Source organism: Lonchura striata, chromosome 10, assembly GCF_046129695.1.
Source record: "Lonchura striata isolate bLonStr1 chromosome 10, bLonStr1.mat, whole genome shotgun sequence".
Taxonomy (NCBI): domain Eukaryota; kingdom Metazoa; phylum Chordata; class Aves; order Passeriformes; family Estrildidae; genus Lonchura; species Lonchura striata.
This window is the reverse complement of record NC_134612.1, coordinates 9,056,241-9,076,851: the sequence shown is the minus strand read 5'-3', so window position 1 is coordinate 9,076,851 and position 20,611 is coordinate 9,056,241. Positions and strand designations below refer to the sequence as shown.

The 20,611-nt window shown below is 45.7% G+C and overlaps 1 protein-coding gene across 1 annotated transcript in view; it reads right to left on the bottom strand.

The window, feature by feature from the left end:
* The window catches only part of SGPP2 (sphingosine-1-phosphate phosphatase 2), a 33,399-nt gene extending 18,476 nt beyond the window's left edge, over positions 1–14,923 (bottom strand). Inside the window, exons 1-2 of the mRNA XM_021553640.2 lie at positions 14,749–14,923; positions 17–175 (exon numbers count right to left, since the gene is read on the bottom strand). Coding sequence (XP_021409315.2) covers positions 17–175; positions 14,749–14,916 — 327 coding nt within the window. The 5' untranslated portion in view covers positions 14,917–14,923. The remainder of the gene's footprint in view (positions 1–16; positions 176–14,748) is intronic.
* Positions 14,924–20,611: the final 5,688 nt, after the last annotated feature.

Here is a 20,611-nt window from a genome sequence, read left to right as displayed (position 1 = left end):
TCATAGAAATACTTACAGACCAAACAATTATCATCCTTCTGGACACAGAGTGATCTATATTCCAGTAGGTAAATGGAAGGAAAGTGATATAAAAAATCTCTTCACCCAAAGCAGCTGAAAACTTGAACAAGTAGTAGTAGAAGTAGTTCTTCACAATATACTTCTGTGTGCAACCCTGGAAATGAGAGAATTTTATAATTTTAGTGAAGCAGAAAAATAGAACAAACACTTAAAATGTTATAACTACTGCAGTTCCCAATCCTTAAACACAATATTTGTTGTAAGAAGTGTCAATAAATGAAGTTCAACTTTTGTACTAGAATAAAGACTACAGTGATAGCACAGTTACATTTCCTGCAGAGCAGAAATCTATTCAGAGTAACTGAGGCAGCAGTCATGTGGACAAAGACTTCCAAGAGATGGGAGCAGCCTTTCCTCCAGGGTAATCAGGTGTATTTCATAAAAGGTATTGATATGCTAAGTTTGAAATTTCTACATCAGGAGACAAAGCTACCACTGCTTTCTCTGGAAATGCATTTTGAGGTGAAAATCTTAAGCTGCAATTACTGAACTACATCATTTAAAATTTGCATCATTCTAGTCCCTGAAATTTGCTGCCAGGTGCTGCTGACAACAGCCCTCAGCACTGAGTTCTTCACAGCCTCCAGCCCTGTGCTCCCAGTGCAGGAACTCACAGGATCACTCCATGCTGAGGTGCCACAGCTGGGAGATTCAGCTCCTGTATGGGACTGGGCTCAGCAGCCACAGCTGCACCAGCAGATCCGGGGGAGCACAAGGCTCTGAGTGGGCAGAGAAAAGAGCTGCACCTGTCACCATCAGATTTGCACTCCAACATTTTAAGTAACAACCACAAGGTTGTCTTTTTAAGCATTATTAGTAGATACATTGCAAACAATGGCACTTTAGCATTTTATATATTCATTTTGCATCAGAATCTGTGGTATTGATGATTCCGAGATTGTAAAAGTCTCTGTCTTTCTGCCCCGTTGCCAAAGAAGAAGCCATAATTGGTCTGTGCTGGTTTCAAGGTTGTTTATTCTGTTGATCTCTCACATGTTCTGCTGCCCTGCCCAGCTCTGTCCTGCAGGGCAGCGTGTGGGGCTCTGCCCTCAGTGGGATGTTACAAACATTAAATACCAGAAACTCCCTGGGCTGGATTTACAATAACGTGCCAATATCTGTCACCTACATTGGACAGTGTGTCCCCAGCCTGAACCAACAGAAAAATGCCAACACCACAGTGAAACATGGAGGGCATGAAGAAGAAGGAGAAAAAGGACAAGACACACCCAATTTCCTCCATCTTGTCCCCTTTGGACCCCTAATCTAGAATCCTAAAATTTTACTTTTGCTTCTGTGCCACACTTAATTATTATTTATATCAAACACTCAGAGCTGGTAATTCATCCTGTAAGATTGAAAACTCTTTTCCATGGCCAGAGATCACAGACAGTGTCTCTGGGGCTCTGTATAGGGGGTTCCTGACCCCCTGCCAGGGTCCCAGACCTTCCAGGGCAGCCAGAGGGAAGCTCTGGATTCCCACAATTTTGTTTAGCATGAAATTTCATTCTGTCTCTGGATTTGGTAGCTAGATGATTTCATTAGATGTACCCCCCCCCCCCCCCCCCCCCCCAACATGTTTCTTTCTTGTTTTTGCTCTTCTAAAAGGTGACACCCAGCCCTCCAGAGCTGGGAAGACACAGAACAGCACACATTGCTTAGGCCATTACTTTGGCCACTTGAATGTGTCTAGAAAAGGTTTGCTGCTGCTGCCATTTGGGACTAGGACACCACTAAGAGGTCTCAGGCTGTTAGCAGGAGCAACAGGTAAGTGATTCACATTTTGTAGGTACACCTGTCACTTTGGGAAATAAGGAGATAGACAAATAGACAGGAGTTTTCATTCAGGGGAGGAGCTAAGGAGCCAATTTAGTCTCACTCCATCTTCCTCAAAAAATTAAAAATATGTACATTGGCTATGTAAATACAAGATGAAAGAACTTCCTAAGGATGAGAACTGAGAAGGGACCATGAAGGTCTCAGCACAGACACACCAAGTTAAGATAGAGTTTTAACATAGCTTGTAAAACTCTCAGAATAGGAAAACTGTTATACTTGAGCTGGCTGTGTAACTAGTTTACTAAAGAGAAACTCTCACCCTACATGCTAGTGAGAAAACATAAAAATTGTCTAAGGAGTCTAGACATGCACTTGTGACTTACTGCAAAAGCCATTCGAAATTCCAGTCTTTTCATCTGCTTTTAATGCAGAGATGAGGCAAACTGCATGGAGAGGACAAAAGCAAGATGGAAAGAACTTGCATCCATTCAACTATCATTAAAAGCCCCACAACTTGAATTGATTTTTGCACCAATAAACAGAAAAGACAAGTCAATATTTTTGGAAATGCCAGGGTCAGAGGAGTGTTCCCCCATCTATCAGTCACAGAGGAGTTACTGGCATCCCTGTAGGATAACAGCCCTGTGCTGTGTCTGGCTGCATGACAGAGCAATCAGCCTGAGTGTCTCAAGTCTCATCTGCCACTTAGAAAACACCCCCAGTGCAATTAGCAGCTCCAATGCTTCTGTCTGAGATCCTGAAACTGTATTTGGTGACACTTAGCACAGCCCCACAGAAAGCCCTCTTCTGGCACCACTAACTCCTCACTTAAGCATTAATCTCCAAGGTACTGGGGATTATGTGCTTGTGTGCTTTAGCTCAGAGAGCATCAGACACATCCCTAAGGTAATGCTTTTATACTTGCAACCTCATGGAATGAGGGATAAAACCTTCCAATTCCAGTAACTGTTCTGTGGGGGAAAGTATGGTTTATCAGGTTCTAAAAAAATATGGAGTTAAAAAACATTTCCAGGCTGAAGGCTGGTCCAAGTCCTTCCACATGACTCTTAAAACCTTTCTCTTTTTTTTGTCTTCCATTCCTTTTCTATCAGATATCACACACACACATTTGGTTGGATTTTTATCATTTTTTATTAACTCTACACCAGCAGTTGTGCACAGCCAGTGTGTGGCAGGGGACAAACAGAGCCTGTCTGTGACACAATGCCAGCAGCCACATGTCAGGCACACAGAATTGCTCCACTTGATGCTTGGTAGTGCATGGTAATAAAGTGATATTTGCACTTGTGATCCCACAGCACTGTAAGCACAACAAGCCTCCTCCATGCACCCTCAGACTGCAGTTAGCTCACATTTACTATGTACATCCACTATTTCTGCAGAAGGCAGAGTGCAGTGCTTTCTGAAGTGCTTTCCCTTTTTATTCTCATTCTAACCCCAGTGCAGAAAAATCCATTATTTGTGTTAACATCTTCTAACATTCCCAGAAATTTATTCAATTGCTAATTTTAAGTAACTCTTATCTTTAAACTTGGTTATTCTTAATGTACTGCCATGACCTGATGCCTTCCACAATGGCTGAAGCCCTCTCAGCAAATCAGCCCTTCCATCCATCTCCATTGCTGTTCAGTCTGGATCAGGGAGGTCTTAATGGGCAGCAATTAAGGCTGTAGATAAAGTCAGAATTTTTAGAGCATTTCAGAAGTAAGATGTAATAAGCCTCGGCACTCACAGACACAGAAGACAGGTAATTTCTCAAAAATGACCCTTCTCACCAACTGCAGAATGTCTCTTTTGAAAAACCTCGAGTGCTCAGACTACAAGAAACTCTCATGGATGTATGAGTCTCCACAAATAAACTACCCAGCTACTGGCACAGAAATGGCTCCTGCAGGTCACCCCACATTTGCAGTCTTTGCATGGGGTGGATCACCCACACCAGGTGCTGCCACAGCACCCACCCAGCCTCCCTGGAGCATGGGAGCATCCCCAGAACATTCCTACAGGGCCAGCAGGGCAGGGCAAACCAACACCCCCGTGGTTCTGGGGAGACAATAACACACAATGACACAGCACTGGAGGAATCCATCATTTTAGAAATTATATATATATGTAGTGTTTGGCCTTCAAAGCTGAAACAAAGGAACAACAGCTGAACCACTAGCATAATAGATTAAAAATGTATTTTATTTCTTGCAATTCCTCTGGGAGATTTCTTGTCAGAGAGCAAAACAGGCCCCAGCTTTTCCTGCCCTGTCTCTAGAGACAAGCTGTGCAGCATCAGACTTCTAAGGCTCAGTCTGACCCAGAGATCCCATTATCCAACACTCTGTTCTCAGCTCTCAATTACTTCAGATTTTTCAGAAAATGTACATGTTTAATTGAAGTTCTTGAAGTCCCTTACTCCCCTTCCAACAGAATTGCCTTGCAAAAGATTAGGAGCTCCCCTCCCAAAGCCCTAATTAACACATTACATACTTTTCACTTTAAGGTTTTTTAATGTGGTAAAAAAAAATGGTTCTAAATTTAGAGATGCTACCAAAGATCAGGCACAAAAGAAAAAATCAAAAATTCCAGTCTAGATGCTGCTGTACACAAAGACAATATAAATCAGACAAATCATCCCCACAGGGCTGTACTGTTTAGAGTAAAACCACTGTGAAAAATCCTTCTGTACTGGAGTACTCTGCATAAGCAGTGAGTTTTACATCACTTTATGTTTATTAACTCTACCAAGTTCAAAAAGGAACCTATCAAGTCACAACAGCCAAAAAAATAGATATTGGTAATTAGATTTGGAAAATAAGAAAAAGCAAAGCCTATAATTGTCAAAAGTTTCAGTTCTTTCATCCAACTGCACAGCTGCATGTCAAACACATTGAGTTTCCTGAAGATCCAACAAGCAGCCAGGGCAGCCAACAACCCTCCAGCAGTTGTGCATGCACCTTCCCTGGGAGCAGCAGCTCCATGAGGGAATGGGGTGGCCAGGGAACAGGGGCTGTGGCCCAGGGGAAATCCTGGTGTGGCCTGAGCCCCTCACTGGGTGCACAGCACCCATGGTAGGGTGAGGGGCAGGCAGCAAAGAGCAGTACAGAGTCATGGGAGGAATTGCAGAGATGTCAGGAGACAGCAGGGGCAGGACAACAGCCCACAGAGTACACACAGGGAACCCCAAGGCATCAAAAATACACCTAACCAAACTCATACATATGTGCAGCTTCCCACTCTGTTTAAATACTTTAAAACAAGTAATTAATTTTTAGTCTCTGCAGAACATGAGGCAGCCAGCTTTCAATAGCTGTCCAGGTTTACAGGGTGTTGTTGGAGGGACACCTAGAGCCAACCAAAACCTCAGAAATGTGGAGATGGAGACAAACAGAAATCCCAAGGAAATCCCCCTTAAATGTCATAAAATTTTGTCCAGCTCTGCTGTTGGCAGCAAGTCCTTGTTGACCAGCACACAGAGGACGCATCCAGCTCCCAGCTGCTGTGCAAGCAGAGACAGCAGCATGCACTCCTGGCCCAATGAGAGGGATGTGGACTGGCTGATGCAGAAGCAAGACAATCATTGCATAAGACATAACAATGCTCAACCTTCAAACCAGAGAGTCACAGCACTTTCAGTGGTCTCAGGTAAAGAGCCAGTGGGGAGCCTAAAAATCAGGCAGAATCACGGTAGTATTTCAGCAATTTCTTGACTCATTCCAAAAGGCCATTAGATAAAATTCTCAGCAAGGTACAATAGAAGAGTACTGCTGTTCAGCCAACAGCACCAGGGGTGGCTGGAAACAATCAGGCTGCAAGGGGCTGTGGTCTGCCAGAACAAAGGCTGAGACCAGCCAGACAGACACTGGGAAAGGTTCATGCAGGGCTCCCACCAACACTGCCCCCCTGGGCACAATGTCCATCCAGCCACCACGCCTTACATCAGTGTGTGTTCATCCAAAGTCTCCCCTTCAGCCTGTAAAGACTGGTCAGCTGAGACAGATGTACACATCTGCACATCAAGCAGCACACTGGAGCTGGAACAGGTCTGGAACACAGTTAAGACACTTCAATTCATGTGCGAAGATTTCATTTTTTAAATCCTCATATTGTTTTCCTTCCACTCTGATTAGTAGATGGGAGATAGACTGAGTTACAGGTGTTGTTTTTGTATCTTGCTCTAGAAGTAACATGATTAGCCTCCTTCCTTGTGCTGAAGGAACACACATAGAAGTAACAGAATCTGCCAAGTAATTTAAATATAAAGTGGAATAACGTAAGACTAGTGTTGAAAGAGCATTTGTGTAGGCAATTAATAGGAAGAATCAAGGAAGGAAAAATTGATTATGTTGTCTTCTTAAAGAAAGCTGTCTTAAAGAAACCAAAGTCTCTTTCAGATAGAAAGGGGAGTGGCTGCTGAAGAGGCTGAGATTGCTTGTGGAGGACCATGCCTGCAGTCACTGGGAAGGACAGCCTCACATTTCCTGACAGACAGCCTAAACCAAGGCTGGTCCAGTTTGTCCACCAAGGATGGATGGCTTAAACTCCCACTACTCTGCTGGAAGTTTGTCTGTCATCACTGAACCAGAGCTGGAAACTCCACTGCTTGCTCCAGGACATCTCCAAGAGCTTTGCTCTCCTGCCACCTAGCCTGAGACTTTCTTGCTGAAATTGAAACCTATGGCTATTTTCTTATCTGCTGCAGACAAGAAAAAAATTGTTTCCTTCCTGTGAAGGCTGGCACAGGAGAAGGTTTTTATAAGCATTAAAAAAAAAAAAAAAAGAAAAAGAAAAAGACATAATTCTTTCACTCCATAAACACCTGGTAATTCTTACAGGGGGTACTGAGCATTTCCCAGACACAGCACCTAACATGCCTGACTTGAATTACAGAGCCCAAAGATCAAATTGACACTTCAGCAATGCTGAAGGAACAGTCCTGCACAATGTCATTCATTTTATGGGCAGTTTTCAGAGGTTTGTCACCACTCTACCATGTCAAACCTGTGATTTCAAACAACTTTTTTCCTCCATGAAATTTCTACCACATCTATTGCTCCATTCTACAGTTGAGTCTACACCTGCTTTTTTAATAAGCGTCTGCACCTGTTGAATAGAAGTCAATTTTCAACCATACCTTCAGCTTGACAAGACTATTTTACTTCTCATCCTCCAGCCTATCTGCACCTTCTTCTAAATTCATCTGACAGACATCATGCCTCTCAAACCTACATTTCCAGCTGGTGATTTCCACATGGCTATAAAACCTGTCCTGAAAAGACTCTCATCACTTTCCATCAAAAGGTGTCCATCGTGGCACTCAGACTCACAGGCCATTTAACTTCCTATATTCCTTTCTTAGCAGAGGCCTGGAGAGTTGACATCCACAATTCAGAGAATAATAGAACAGTTTGGGTTGCAAGGGGACCTTTAAAGATCATCTAGTCAAACCTCAAACCTACCAGATCATATACTTTGGAGCTTTTGCTTGTTGCTATCACAAAGGCAAGGCAGACTGACATTCCTCCACACAGTGGTGTCGTGGGGTCAGAATTATGTTTCACCCCTTTTCTTGCAGTATCATTTTGAGGAACTCCAATAGGTCTACCTTCCACCATGATCTTCAGACTTTTGAGCACACACCTGAAGGCACCTGTCCAACATGGAGGGTAACATCCCTGCATTTATTTCCTTGCCCACTCTTTATGGAAAGCTGCTCCTCTCATGGTCACTCCAGCTGCTGGAGTAACTCCCCAGAAGCCCAGTTCTGACACTTTTTGTTCTGAATCACTGGTGTGTATCAGCAGCATTTTTCTGCCAAGAAAACTGCACAACACCAGCATAAATAAGCCATGCACTTGTTCTCCTGGATGAGCTCACCTCCTCCATCCCCTGAGCCCTGCTTTGCCAGGCAGAGGTTGGGCAGGTTGGACACGGCCCTTTCAGCTGCCCTGACAGAAGTGGTGGGTGAGCTTCTCATGCACTTCATCCTCCCACATTCCAGGAAGAACTGGCCAATTTGTGCAATATGGAAACAACAGGGCAAGAGAGTCAGGCAAGGGAAGGGCAGAAGGAAAAGGCTTCCTTCTTCCACGTTTTACAGTGGAAGAACGGGTTTATTTAATTGCATTTTAATTTACGAGAATTAGACTGCAATTTTGTGGGGTGCAATATAGAGCTTGCACTTGGAAATGCCTGAGGAAGGTATTTGAAGGATTAGGTAGCATCAGAGTCCATGGACAGAGGGAGGAAAAGGCAAGTTAAGAAACAGAGAACGCAAATTTCAGACAGTTCAGAAAGATGGGGATTAGAGCTTCAAAACAGATATCAGATTCCTCTAAAACTTACTGTACTTCATATTTCCAAAGGTACAGTGTTGCTAAAACTGTTTTTTGGGTAGAAGGTTGTGCCACAAAACAGCAGTTTTCCAGCAGCACAGCATTAGATGGTCACCCTGCCCACACACCCACCCATCTCCTTCAAGAACCACCTCCTCTTAGTTTTGACTTTCTGCCAAAACCAGATGAGTCAGAGTGCTACCAGGGCCTGCACGGCTGCTGGATACCCACGGTGCTCTGCAGGGACACTGATGAGGAATGGGAAGACTGTCACTCACTTTGGCCCCAGCACACCAGGTCTGAGAAGTTCCTCAAGAGAAGCTCAACTTAACCTAACCTAATCCAATCCAACACAAGCTTGCAGGGATGGCCAAAGACCATGGAGAACCAGGCTTCACTGTTACATTTCTTTTAAGAGCAAAATCTTGTTCTCATGTTGGATTTTATTTTAGAAATCAACTTTAGCTTGACACCATAGATTAACCACTTTTTTCTACACAGCAGCATCATGAATCCAGTCAGCTAATTTTGCTCAAATATTAGTTCCATGGCAGAGGTCTGTTCTGAAAGGCACAGAGCAGCAAGGCTTCTGTAACAAACAAGAGTAACACCATACCATTTTCAGACAACTAAACTATTTGTTTTAATCTCTTACAATCAGGCACCAGCACAGGGTGCAGTGACATTTTTGCCAGCAGGTAGTTTCAGGATTTGAGTCATGGAGCTGTTTCCTAAGGCAGTGCTAAATAGAGCTTTGGGTTAAGTACCATCACACGTACACAAGTGCCTTGTCCCTGAGCTCCCAAAAGGCACAGACCCCTGGAAAGAGGAAGGGATGTGTTCAGATTGCAGCTGTGGCTGTGGAGAGGCACATGGGAGGAGAGCTCAGCAGCCAGCCCAGCCTGGGAGGAGAGCTGCAGATGGGATGTTCTTAATTCACTTGCTGCCTCATTATTAGCTGCGTGCAGTGCAGGCCATGCTGATGTCAGCTCTGTTTCTGATGGAGAAACACACAAGGAGACCAACCTGATGTTGCCAAGCGCTGCTTCAAGCCCTGGCTCTCCTGCCCCTTTGAGTGAGCCACTCTGTGGCTGCAGTCCCTTTGCACTCCCCCAGCCACCACAGCTTGGCACTGCACTGGTGGCACTTTTTGGCAGGTGCTTGCAAGTTTTAATACTTCAGTCAGTCCCAGTTCAAAATTCACCCCAGCACCTGACACCTGCAGGTGACATGGGTGTCAGCTGCCCTTCCATAAGGACTCCTTTCTCCTCCCTAGACCTTTCTTTCAGTCTTTTTGCTTGCTCTGCCCTTTGCTTCATGCCACAGATCCTGGTGGGTGGGCTGTGCATTTGTCAGGGAACAGGTTCCTCACTGCTAAAGCCTCTGGGCCCTTTCCATTGCAAACATCCAGGCTTTGCTCCTGTGGCACAACTGAGGTGTCTGACACTGACTCCTCCTGTGAAATCAAGTACCCCAACACTCTCACTTTGCAAAGGAAAATGGCAATGGGGAACACTAAAGGCACTACACTTCATAAACTGGTTGACTTAAGTAAGCAGCCACAATTCCATCCAGTGGAGCAAGCTGCAAAGGGGATAAAAATGACCTGACCAGGGCTGATGGTGACCACTTTCTGTGTGCCAGAACACACAGGCTCAGGGAACCCTATTGACAGTGGTTTGCAACTGCCAGCTGTCTTCAAAAGGAAGGATTAAACATATTTTTAACTTTTTATTTCTAGTAATAAATACTCCAAAACTTAGTAATAAAAGAAATAAATCAGCAATTTAGGTCAATATTAAAGCATTCACAATCCTCTACATCTAGACCAAAGCTGTTTACTTTGGGAAAGTAAATTACAGGTGCTAACCAAACTGGACTGATACGACACCCTTTAAAGCAGGAAAGTGAACAGACATTTTAAATAAAAATTTCATGGTTTAGACAACACTACCTGTACCCTCTAGACCTCAGATTTACTTGCCATAGCAGTCATTAGTTACCTTCCACTGCTCAGATGACCTGTACACATTCCCTGCAGAGCATAAAAATGAGATAAATTGAAAGATCTGGATGTCCAAAGGAATTTTCCAGAAGACATTTTCTCTGGCTTCTTGTTTGTTAAATCTGCTCCTCTTCTCCAGAGACCCAAACAAGAAAAACAACAGCAGATTAACTTTTATTATTCTGGTTGATATCCGAAGTAATGGCCCAAGACAGTCAGCAGAATTATAAAGCAGTAAGTGGCTCACCTCCAAGCACTGGAATTAATCCTAGGATCCTGACAGCTCCTCATTAAGAGGTCCAATGGCCTCCAAAAGGATGACTCAGGCTGTGAGCCAGGAAGCACTGAGTCATGAAGCACATCATCATCATCATCATCAGTGTAAGGACCTGGGCTGCCAGCACAGCCCCTCCCTCGTGCCCCTGTGCCAGCAGGCACTCTCCCAGCAGCAGGCACCACACAGGATGTCTACTGCAATCAGCAAAGCTTCACCAGCTCCTGTGAGCTTCAGGTGATTCTGCAGCAAGATCCTGCAGATGAGATGGTAACAAAGAGCATGCAGCTGTCTTTGCAGCCTGTTCTCCAGGGGGGGTGCAAGGCTGCTCCCTGAAGAGAGGCAAACCCAGTGCTGACAGATTCTCACAGAGTTGCCACTCACTACCTCAAGCTTGGATGCCATTCTACTGTCATATTCCAAAGGACCATCACTCTGATGAAAGCATCTCGTTCATACAGATGAACGCTATCCCTCACTGGCTGCCAAAAGCTCAGACCAAGGACTGGACACCTGCAGGATGCTCCAGCTCCCTGGGCAGCCAGGCAGGGAGGGGAGATCTGCTGGGGAACGTGAGCCCTATGCTCAGCCCATTGAAACCAGAAACTGCATCTCAAGTTTCCCCAGCTGCAGCTCCAAACTGAGGAGCTTCCAAAAGTTCAGCTGTATTCTCTAGGGACACAAAGTGTTAGCACTTGAGCCCGTTCTCCTAGCAGTGCTCATAGGCTTTTTTCACAAGGGTTTGCCTCTCCTGCTGAACCTACCTCAGCTATCGCTAACTTACTGCTGCATGGAAAAAAGCAAGCCTGAAAAACCATTTTAAAAGAAAAAGCAATAATCTGAGACTGATACAAAGATCTATTGCAAGGGACCACCACAGAAGAGAGACCTTGACTCAAGCTCTAGAGCAAGCATGCTTCAAATTACCAGCCATCCCATCACAGCAAAAACAATGTTGTCATCTATATCTTGCAAGTAATTGACCACATTTTTGGGGACTGTAATACATCTGAGACGGATGTGCAGGTTTTACCTACCTTCTCTGTTTCTGTTACCATCACCTGGCTGTTATCCTGGTTATTATCCTCCTCACCTACAGCATGAGCAAGAACCATTCAGTCACTAAACATCATCAGGCACTTTGCAAGCATTGCACCAGCTCAGAGCAGTTCTGACAGTTAAGGAATAACTACAGTGTAAACATGAACTGTACTCTCTCAAAGGCAGGAAGACAGATCTTAAGATGATAAAGCATCTGGGAAAGGAAGAATGGAGAAAGACAAACAAATCTCTACAAAGAACTTTTTGTGCCCTTTCATTCAAGCTATCAATTTCAGGAGCAAAAGTCCACCAGGAAATTAGAGATAAGCAAAGCTTCACTTTTAAAATTTATGTGGCCTTTATTTGGCCACTCACAGAACACCAGCTTCAGGTGGTATATTGGTATATTATATTGGTATACCGGTATATTATTGGTATATTTTAAGAGCACAGCTTGAGGATTTCCTACAAATCCTATAAGGAAAAGATACTTTTTAGCTCTTCCAGAAATAAATTCCTTGTGAAACAAACTAATAATAGAAAGCAGTACAGAAGAGAAACTAGTATTAGCCATAGACAGGATAATTACAAGAAGTTGCTCTCTTGTCTTCTGTCGTAATAAACCCAGAAAAGTTCTCCACTAAAAGCCCATAGATTCAATACCTAGTCCAAGCCAGGACATAAATCCAGTTAGTGTGTTGGACTAGCACCATTCTGTATCATCCACAGGCACCAGAGTTTGCATTTGAGGTATTAAAAAGTGATTCTAAACAATCTGGCAACCAAGGAACACCAAGAATATGGGTTAGGTACTGATTCAATATTTAAGACGCACGCAGCCACAGCTGTCACATCTAAGACTTTCACTCCTTGTCTCATCTCATGGCAACTCCTGTGGGGCAGGCAGGACTGATTTACAAAGGTTCAGAAACACAGCTGCTCTTGCTGCTACTGGCCACTGTAATCAGGCCTTGTGGCTTCTAAAATTGTTTTTAAACACACACTTAAGTTCCAGTTTATATATAAACAAAGACAATCATGCCACACTCCTGGCACAAATGTATGCAATAATTAAAAGCCTCCTCCTTCCAGAGGAAGAGCTGTTCTGTCTCTTTACCCCTTTGAAACATCCTCTCTCCTCTCCATCCAGTATGACATCTTCCTACCAGGTGTGTCCATACCCTCCCAAACTGCCACCAGCTACCAGCCCTCAGCTGCCCCTCCCAGCTCTGCAGCTGGGCCACCCTGGCACACAATCCAGCCCATGACAGATGTAGGGGCCTGAGAGCTGGCACTGAAGAAAGGGAGGATGTCCTGGAGACATGGAGCTGTGGCAGTCTCATCATCCAGTAAGCCATTCACAGCTCCTTCACTGCATGCAATGTGCTCTGTTTTTACAGGTATATAACCTAGGGGTTGTCCAAGAACTTACACAGGAGAGCCTGAGAATACTTAAGACAGTTCTGACAGTAAAGACAAAGCAGTGTGGAAGTTACTACCTTATAGAAATCAACTGTCCTGATGACAAGGACTTTGAAACTCCCAGGTTTCAAGAAGGGATGGATGACCACAGAGCCATGCAAGGCTCCAGCAGGGAGATGCAGAAGCAGCACTTCAACACCTTTCTGCAAATGCCACTATCCATAGAGAATTCATGGCCAAGGAATTTGCTATGTAAACAAGAATCCTAAACCTGCTTATTTGCAGATACATCAGGGTAACCCTGGGTGACTTAGCAATAAAGCAGGGGGTCTCAGCCTTAGCCTAAAGGAGGTCCAAATTCGCTTTTCACATTTCTTGTCAGACTGCAGAAAACCCTCTGTGTAAAATGGACTTTTTATTTCCATTTTCCATAAAATGAACAGAGAGAGCCTATCTTTATAATTCTCACACTTCATTGAAACACTCTTCAATCTATTACTCCCATCTTCATTTTAGGGGTGTTTGAACCTAACTTTCATGTTTCAGAAATGTCATAATTGTGTGGAAACAAACCCAAGTTTCATGGAGTCTCACCCAGAACACATTTAACCTTCACATAAAGGTAATTGTGCCCTTCTTCATGAAACCCAAAACAACTGCTCAAGGTAAACAGCTGCATTCATGGAGCATTAACTTGGATAGGATTTTAATATCAACACTGCTACACGAACTATGTCACTGTTCAAAAGAAAGCAGCACCAATAAATATTTTAGTGAATTATCTGCATAGTTTACTCAAAATAGAGCTTACTGAAGTTCAGAAGTGAACACACTGAACGACAGCTAATTGAGAAAGAGTCAAGGAGAGCTAAGGAAGAATTTTAGATGCTTGAAATGGGAATCTGAGCACTGGACGTGGAACAGGAAATAGTAAAATAGTACGGAAGGGAAAGAGAGGTAGAGTTGTGACATTCATGGCTAGTCCATGTTTATGTTGCAGGTAGAATTTGGAAGCCCATTATCACACCTGCTTTCCAAAAGGCACCACAAAACGATCTGCTAATGAATTCAAGTCATTACAGTAAGAGAAAAAGCAGGTCGTCCGACCTGTACACATGGGTTGCATCATACCCTTCCCTCTTCCCTTCTGATACACAGGGGAATTACAGACCGTGCCGCGGCCGCCACCTGCCCGGCCAGCGGGGAGCGCAGGGAGCTGGGGCTGTCTCCATCGGCGCCTGGGCTGCGGCAGCGGGGCTGAGCCGCATGGAGCCCGGGGCGGGCGGCGGGGCTGAGCCGCCCGGAGCGCGGGGCGGGCGGCGGGACAGAGCCGCCCGGGGCAGGCGGCGGGGCAGAGCCGCCCGGAGCCCGGGGCGGGCGGCGGGACAGAGCCGCCCGGGGCAGGCGGCGGGGCAGAGCCGCCCGGAGCCCGGGGCGGGCACGGCCGTACGCGGCGCGGCGGGCAGGGGCCGGGCACGGCAAAGCACAGCGCCGCGGCGTGAGACAGACAGAGCCGCTCCTTCCCCGCATCCCGGCGCGACACTGCCGTGCCCCCCAGGCCCTTCTGCAGGCAACTCCCGCTCGCAGCGACCGCCCCATCCCGGGCCGACAGCGATGGGGAGCGCCGAGAGCCCAAAGACGCCTCCCCGGCGGGGATGCGGCCGGGCTCGCAGCCGCAACCCTTTTCCCTCCTCCCGGCCCGGGCAGGCGGCGGGATGCGGGGGGACCCTCCCGGGGCGTCCCTGCGCGCACAGCGCCGGGGCGGCTCTGCTGAGTCACAGCCGGGCCCCCGCCGCACTCACCTGCGGGCAGCGCAGCGCGCCCGCTCCATTGCAGGCGCCGCGGGCCCGGGGCCCCTCCGCGGGGTCGCGGCTGCAGCCGCCCTCCTCGGCAGCGGGGAAGAGCCCGCAGGAGCGCTGGAAGCGCGCCACGGGCTGGGAGCTGCGCAGGGTGCCCAGCAGGCGGGCCATGCTGCCGCCAGCCTCCGCGCAGCGCGGCCCCAGCGCGCCCCGCCGGCCGCGGGGCCGCGGGCAGGTGCGCCCGCCCCGCCCCGCCCCGCTCCGCGCTGCCCCGCCCCGCACAGGTGCGCCCGCCCCGCCCCGCTCCGCCCCGCACAGGTGCGCTGTCCCACCCCGCACAGGTGCGCTGTCCCGCCCCGCACAGGTGCGCTGTCCCGCCCCGCACAGATGCGCTGTCCCACCCCGCACAGGTTCGCTGTCCCACCCCGCACAGGTTCGCTGCCCCGCCCTGCACAGGAGCCGAGTCCCGCCCCGCACAGGTGCGCTGTCCCGCCCCGCACAGGTGCGCTGCCCCGCCCGTCCCACCCCTTGCTGGCCCGGCCCTGCACTTCCCTTCCCCGGCACCCAACCCCGTGGTCCTCCCCTCGGTGAGGACATGACATTAAGCGTGTTCCTTTTTTGGGGGATTTTTCCTACCGTGATGTTTTTCCTGCTGTCTTAATGTGAAGATAGAATGACCTAAATAGCACCAAGATCTTTGGGAAAAACACTTAGGCGTGAATGCCATGCTACATGGGCTCATCTTCTGTCAATTCATCTCATGGTGTAAAATACACCCTGAGCTGTCCCCAGTTTCATTTTGTCTGGTTTTGGAATCAGCTTTTATTTCTTTTCCCAAACGTTTGCACACCCACATTGTATACATCACATGTACACATACACCTACAAGGATACATCTCTAAATACATTCTCCCTTAAATACAGCTATGGAGTTTCTTACAGAAAAAGAGGAGTTATCACTTGGAAGATACCCCTCAAGTTCTGGGGCTGCAAACCTTGACACAGGTGATCCCTGCTGATTCCTATTTTTGAAACATTTAGCACCTTAGTTCCATCAATGCATTCCTTTTTCTTTTCAGAACAGCCCATTTTTATTCCCAGAAATAAATTTTGTACAAGGATTGTACAATCTTTATTTGCTCAACATAGACCCATTTAAAGTTTGTTGCTTTTTTTTCATTCTCAAATACCCCAAATTATGCAAAACTGAATTAAGGATTTTTTTTCCGGAGCGCTTGGGAAACAAAGCCACATTCCTTTGCTTTTTTAGCAAGTCGGTGTGTCCCTGTCCCTGTCCCTGTCTCCTACAGGTTGGGCTGCCTGTAGGAGATGCTCTCCCAAGCCCCATGAATACCACTGCTCTTGAGATGGCAGAATCATCTCATCACCCAGCCTGGGCTGGGGCCAGGCCAGCCCACAGCCATGGGCCACATCGGTGAGAAATCCCAGGCACAGCTCTTCATCACCCCCATCCACAATCAGGGCAGACTCCATAGAGCTCATCTAATTGTGCGATTAATTCTCTTTTATCTTCTCCAAATGCAGTCTTCTATCAGTGGAGGTTTGCCCAAGCTGCAGGTGACACCATGGGTCCCGTGCTTTCCTTGCTGCTGGGTGTGCACACCCTCAGTCCTGGCCGTGATGGCAGGGCTCCCCTGCCAGCAGAACCAGCTCACAGGGACTGAGGAGGGAGCAGCCTGTGCAGGTTACGTGTTTGTACTCTTTTACCTGGGGGAATTATTTATTGTTTGCCTCTGGGCTTGTTTTAATAGCTGTGACATTTACTAGGTGCACTCATAAGCATGTGGGAAATATTTGTCTTCTTTTTCCTGTTCCTAGATATGTGAAAAATGTCCAAAAAATTTGTGACATGTTAATTTGAAGAGAAAAATTACAGGCCTGCTGGTGCAGCTGAAAGCCTTGCCACTGATGCCAGTGGGACAGGATCTCATCCAGGGACACAGTGGAAAGCAGGAAGGCAGGAATGAAAGTGCATGGCTAGGGCCAGCACTCAGTGGGTATTTTAAAATATCTCTTTGTCAACCACAAGTCAATATTTATCAGATCTGCCTACATAGTTATGTCATTATAATACTTACCAGGTATTAAAATAGAACTCAGCATTCACAGCCAGCTTCTCCCCAATTTCTCTGCAGGTGCACATGTAGGTTAGTGGGAATGTGTCTCAGTGAGGATGTCAGCATCCAGCTGATGAGAATTCAGGTTTTACTAACCAAAATCACTTGAAACTTAATAGAGAGAAAAACTAAGGGAGAAATTTCTACTTATTGTTAAATTTAATATGCCTTGTTTATGTCTTGAAATCAACATGAGTACTGCATGAGCTGGTAATGGAAGTTTGTGACTCTTTTTGCTGTGGAAAGTCAAGGGATTTGTGGGAGTTATGTTCCTAATACAGACTGATTTCTGGAGTGAAGGAAACTTTTAAGGTCCCATTTCATAGTATTATAGAATATCCTGACTTGGAAGGGACTCAGAGGGATCATCAAAGTCCAGCTCCTGGCCCAGCACAGGACAGCCCCAAGAGTCACACCATGTGCCTGAGAGCAATGTCCAAAAGCTCCTTGAGCTCTGTCAGGCTGGTGCTGTGACCACTGCCCTGGGGAGCCTGGTCAGTGCCCAGCCACCCTCTGGGTGAAAATTGTTTTCCCAGTATCTTACCTAATCCTCCCTTGACTCAGCCCCGTGCTGTTCCTTCAGGTCCTCTCACTGATCTCCCCCTGTCAGAGGGCAGAGATCAGTGCCTGCCCCTCCACTTCCCCTGGTGAGGAAGCTGCAGAGTGGGATGAAGACTCCCCTCAGTCCCCTCCTCTTCTCCAGGCTGAATAAGCCAAGTGACCTCAGCTGCTTCTCACATGGCCTTTTCCTGAGACTTACCTCCCATTACTCCTGATGGGCAAAAAAATTACTCAAATTACTCAGGATTTGGCTCCTTGAAAGATGTGCTGTAGAAAAAACTCCCCAAATTTAACAACTAAAAGAATTCAAGAACTGTCCCACACTTTGCATGGCCCATACATATTTCCAGAGCTTTAGGAAGGGAACTTTCTATGAAACTAGTGGAATCAAAGTCAATGCAAAAGACTAGATGAGTACAATTCTGAGAGTGTTTAAAATAAGATATTTATAAACTATCCAGTGGCAAAAAAAAGCTTTTAGAGCTTTATCTAGTGAAACTGCCTCATCTAGAGCCAAAATAGCTCACTAATAGCCAGTTAGTATTTAGCTACATTTTCACAAGGGAAGAAAATCACCCCTGGGCTGAGGAAAAGCATGAAAGATGAGAATATAAAAGATAACTTTTGAGAAAGCTGAGAATAGTGTCTTGTGCTGAAGGCATTTCCTTAACAACAACGGGTGTCATTGTCATGATGGTGGATATGGTAGATAATTTTGCCTTCAGCATCAACAAAGTTAAGAGTGAAGTACAAATTCCAGGGCTGGGGGTGGATGATGATGCTAGGAGAGCACAGCTCAGATTTCAGATGTCAGCCTGAGTTTGCAGTCCTGACAGCCACATAAGCCTTGTTTTCCCTCAGGCTGAGGGAATGCGTCTGGAGGAGCAAAACACGAGCACAAGTTTTCCTGTCACTCTACAGACAGCAAGCACATTTCACTGTGGAACATCACAGTTGGGGCTTCCTGGGCTGAGATCCCTCTGAGGAGGCTGTGGCTTATGGGTTACAAACACAAGTGTCAGAACTGTGGTCTTCCAAGCAAAAAAGCACTGAAGTGACAGAAACATGAACAAAGTGAAGCCCCTGCTGAAACTGTAGGTAGAGAGCCACTGCCTGCTGAGATGTGTCTGTACCAGGGAGAGGCCTTGGCAGTGTCTCTGTACCTGGAGGGGTGCTGAAGATTTGGCAGGGCAGAGCTACAGACATCAGCACACTCTGCCTGGACCACTGAACTTGGCAGTGAGATGTGGGCTGTGCCACAGGGAGGCTGGCACTCAGAAATCCTGGACACAGAGATCCTTTGGCCGTGAGGTGAACACAGAAATTCCACCAACTCATCAAGTACCACAGCACTATACTTAAACAGGTTTGAACAAATCTTCCCTTCAGCTCCATCCCACGTGTTTTCATTTCTTCAGTCATTTTCTCAACATACTTAGAGCCCGACTCTTAATTTCATCTTCCTTCACCATTTTTTTGCAATTTGCATTTTTTACTCGTTATACTGAGAAAGATACTATTAAAATGTGTATGCTTTAATACTACAAGTGCTCTTTTTATAAGACTTTTGCTTTTTCATTATATTTAGTTGACAAGCTACTGAACACATTATTTTGGATCTGAGACTTTCAGTACTGAATGTCAGACCCAACCACCCACTAACCTTGCAGGCAAGAAAATGGAGCCTTCTCAGATTAGCTGGAAGAACTGGAGATTTTGAAACATGGTGAAAGTATGAAAAAATCTGTAGAAAGTGCCCTGGGAAACCAACACATGAGAGAATCTGGTTTCCACAGCACTTGAGTTTTTTGTTTTTGATTTAATGCCTATCAAAGGTCAAATAAAATCCAGTTTGAAGAAACATTTTTAGAGAAAAAAAATTCAGGAAAGATCAATAAAGAAAGAATCTCAACAGGAGTCTGCATAATAATGGGTCTCAAGTCTGCACATTTTGTAGGCCTTTTCTGATTAAGAGAAAATGTTTTCTATGCCAATATCTTCATTAGTTTAGCTGAGTGATACAGAAAGATTGGAACCTGTGATACCTCTGCAGCCTTCAATGCACTGAACACACAGCAATTGTCATTGCACAGATGGTCAGAAAAAGTAAAGCTGCAGCACACAATGTGTGTTAAATACCTCAGTCCTTTGGGCTCCAAACTGCTCACCAAGTCCTACAACTTTAGTCATTGAGGAAAATGGAATTGTAGACCCATTTGTTAATAATTCTCACAAGATTTTATTTTAATATCTTTTTTTTATATATATGTGATTGTATTTTCAGTTTTAGGGAACATAAGCACAAAAGCAAAGCAAAGTTTAGAACTTTGTAAGATGAAAGCAGTTCCAAAAAAATGCAAGAAAGGGAATGTGCTGAAGCTGTGGCTGCTGTCTTGAGTAGAAATAATTAACTTTTCTGTTTGCAGTGTAAGTAACCAGATAATTCCATGTAATTGCCTATGATTTGCATTGCTTGAAATGGTATTGCTAATTTCCAGTGAAGATTAGCATGTTATTTAAATAATTATTCTGCACCATATCACTTGGATACTTCAATTACACATATATCTACTGTGAAATTCCTAGAGGTGTTCACAATGTTTCAGGTTATTTGTAGGCTACCTTTACTATTGCAGTGTTTTAGGAGACAACAGCAGAAGAAGAATTAATAAAGTTGTAGTGAAATGTTGGGCTTAACCCCTATGAATTTTTTAAAACTTAATTATCATAAGAATTCGCATGTCTGATTATCTTATTTAAAATACAGATATCTGTATACAGCTCTCTGCAAAAAAAATCTGATTTTAGCAACAACAGTCTAGGCTTAAAATGGTAAAACCTTCTCTTTCTCTGGGCTGTGTTGCCCCAGTGTAGTTGAAACTGTTGAAAGGGTTTTTAGTGGGTTTTTTTGCAGCAGCTCCCATGCTGCTGTCCAATGATCTCTGCTTACAGCACTCAGGGCCTGCACTGAAGGGATGGCACAAAGAAGGGGAATTCAGCAGGTTCTGCAAATCATTTCTGTAAAAGAACGTGGGAGGGTCTTTGCTAAGGGTGATCAGCTCCAGGTCCTTACAACCAGCTGCCCTGGCAGTGGCCAGGCTGGCAGCACACCTTTGCTGAAGAGACAAGAGCACTGCTGGAGGGGCACAGCTGGGCACACAGCCTTT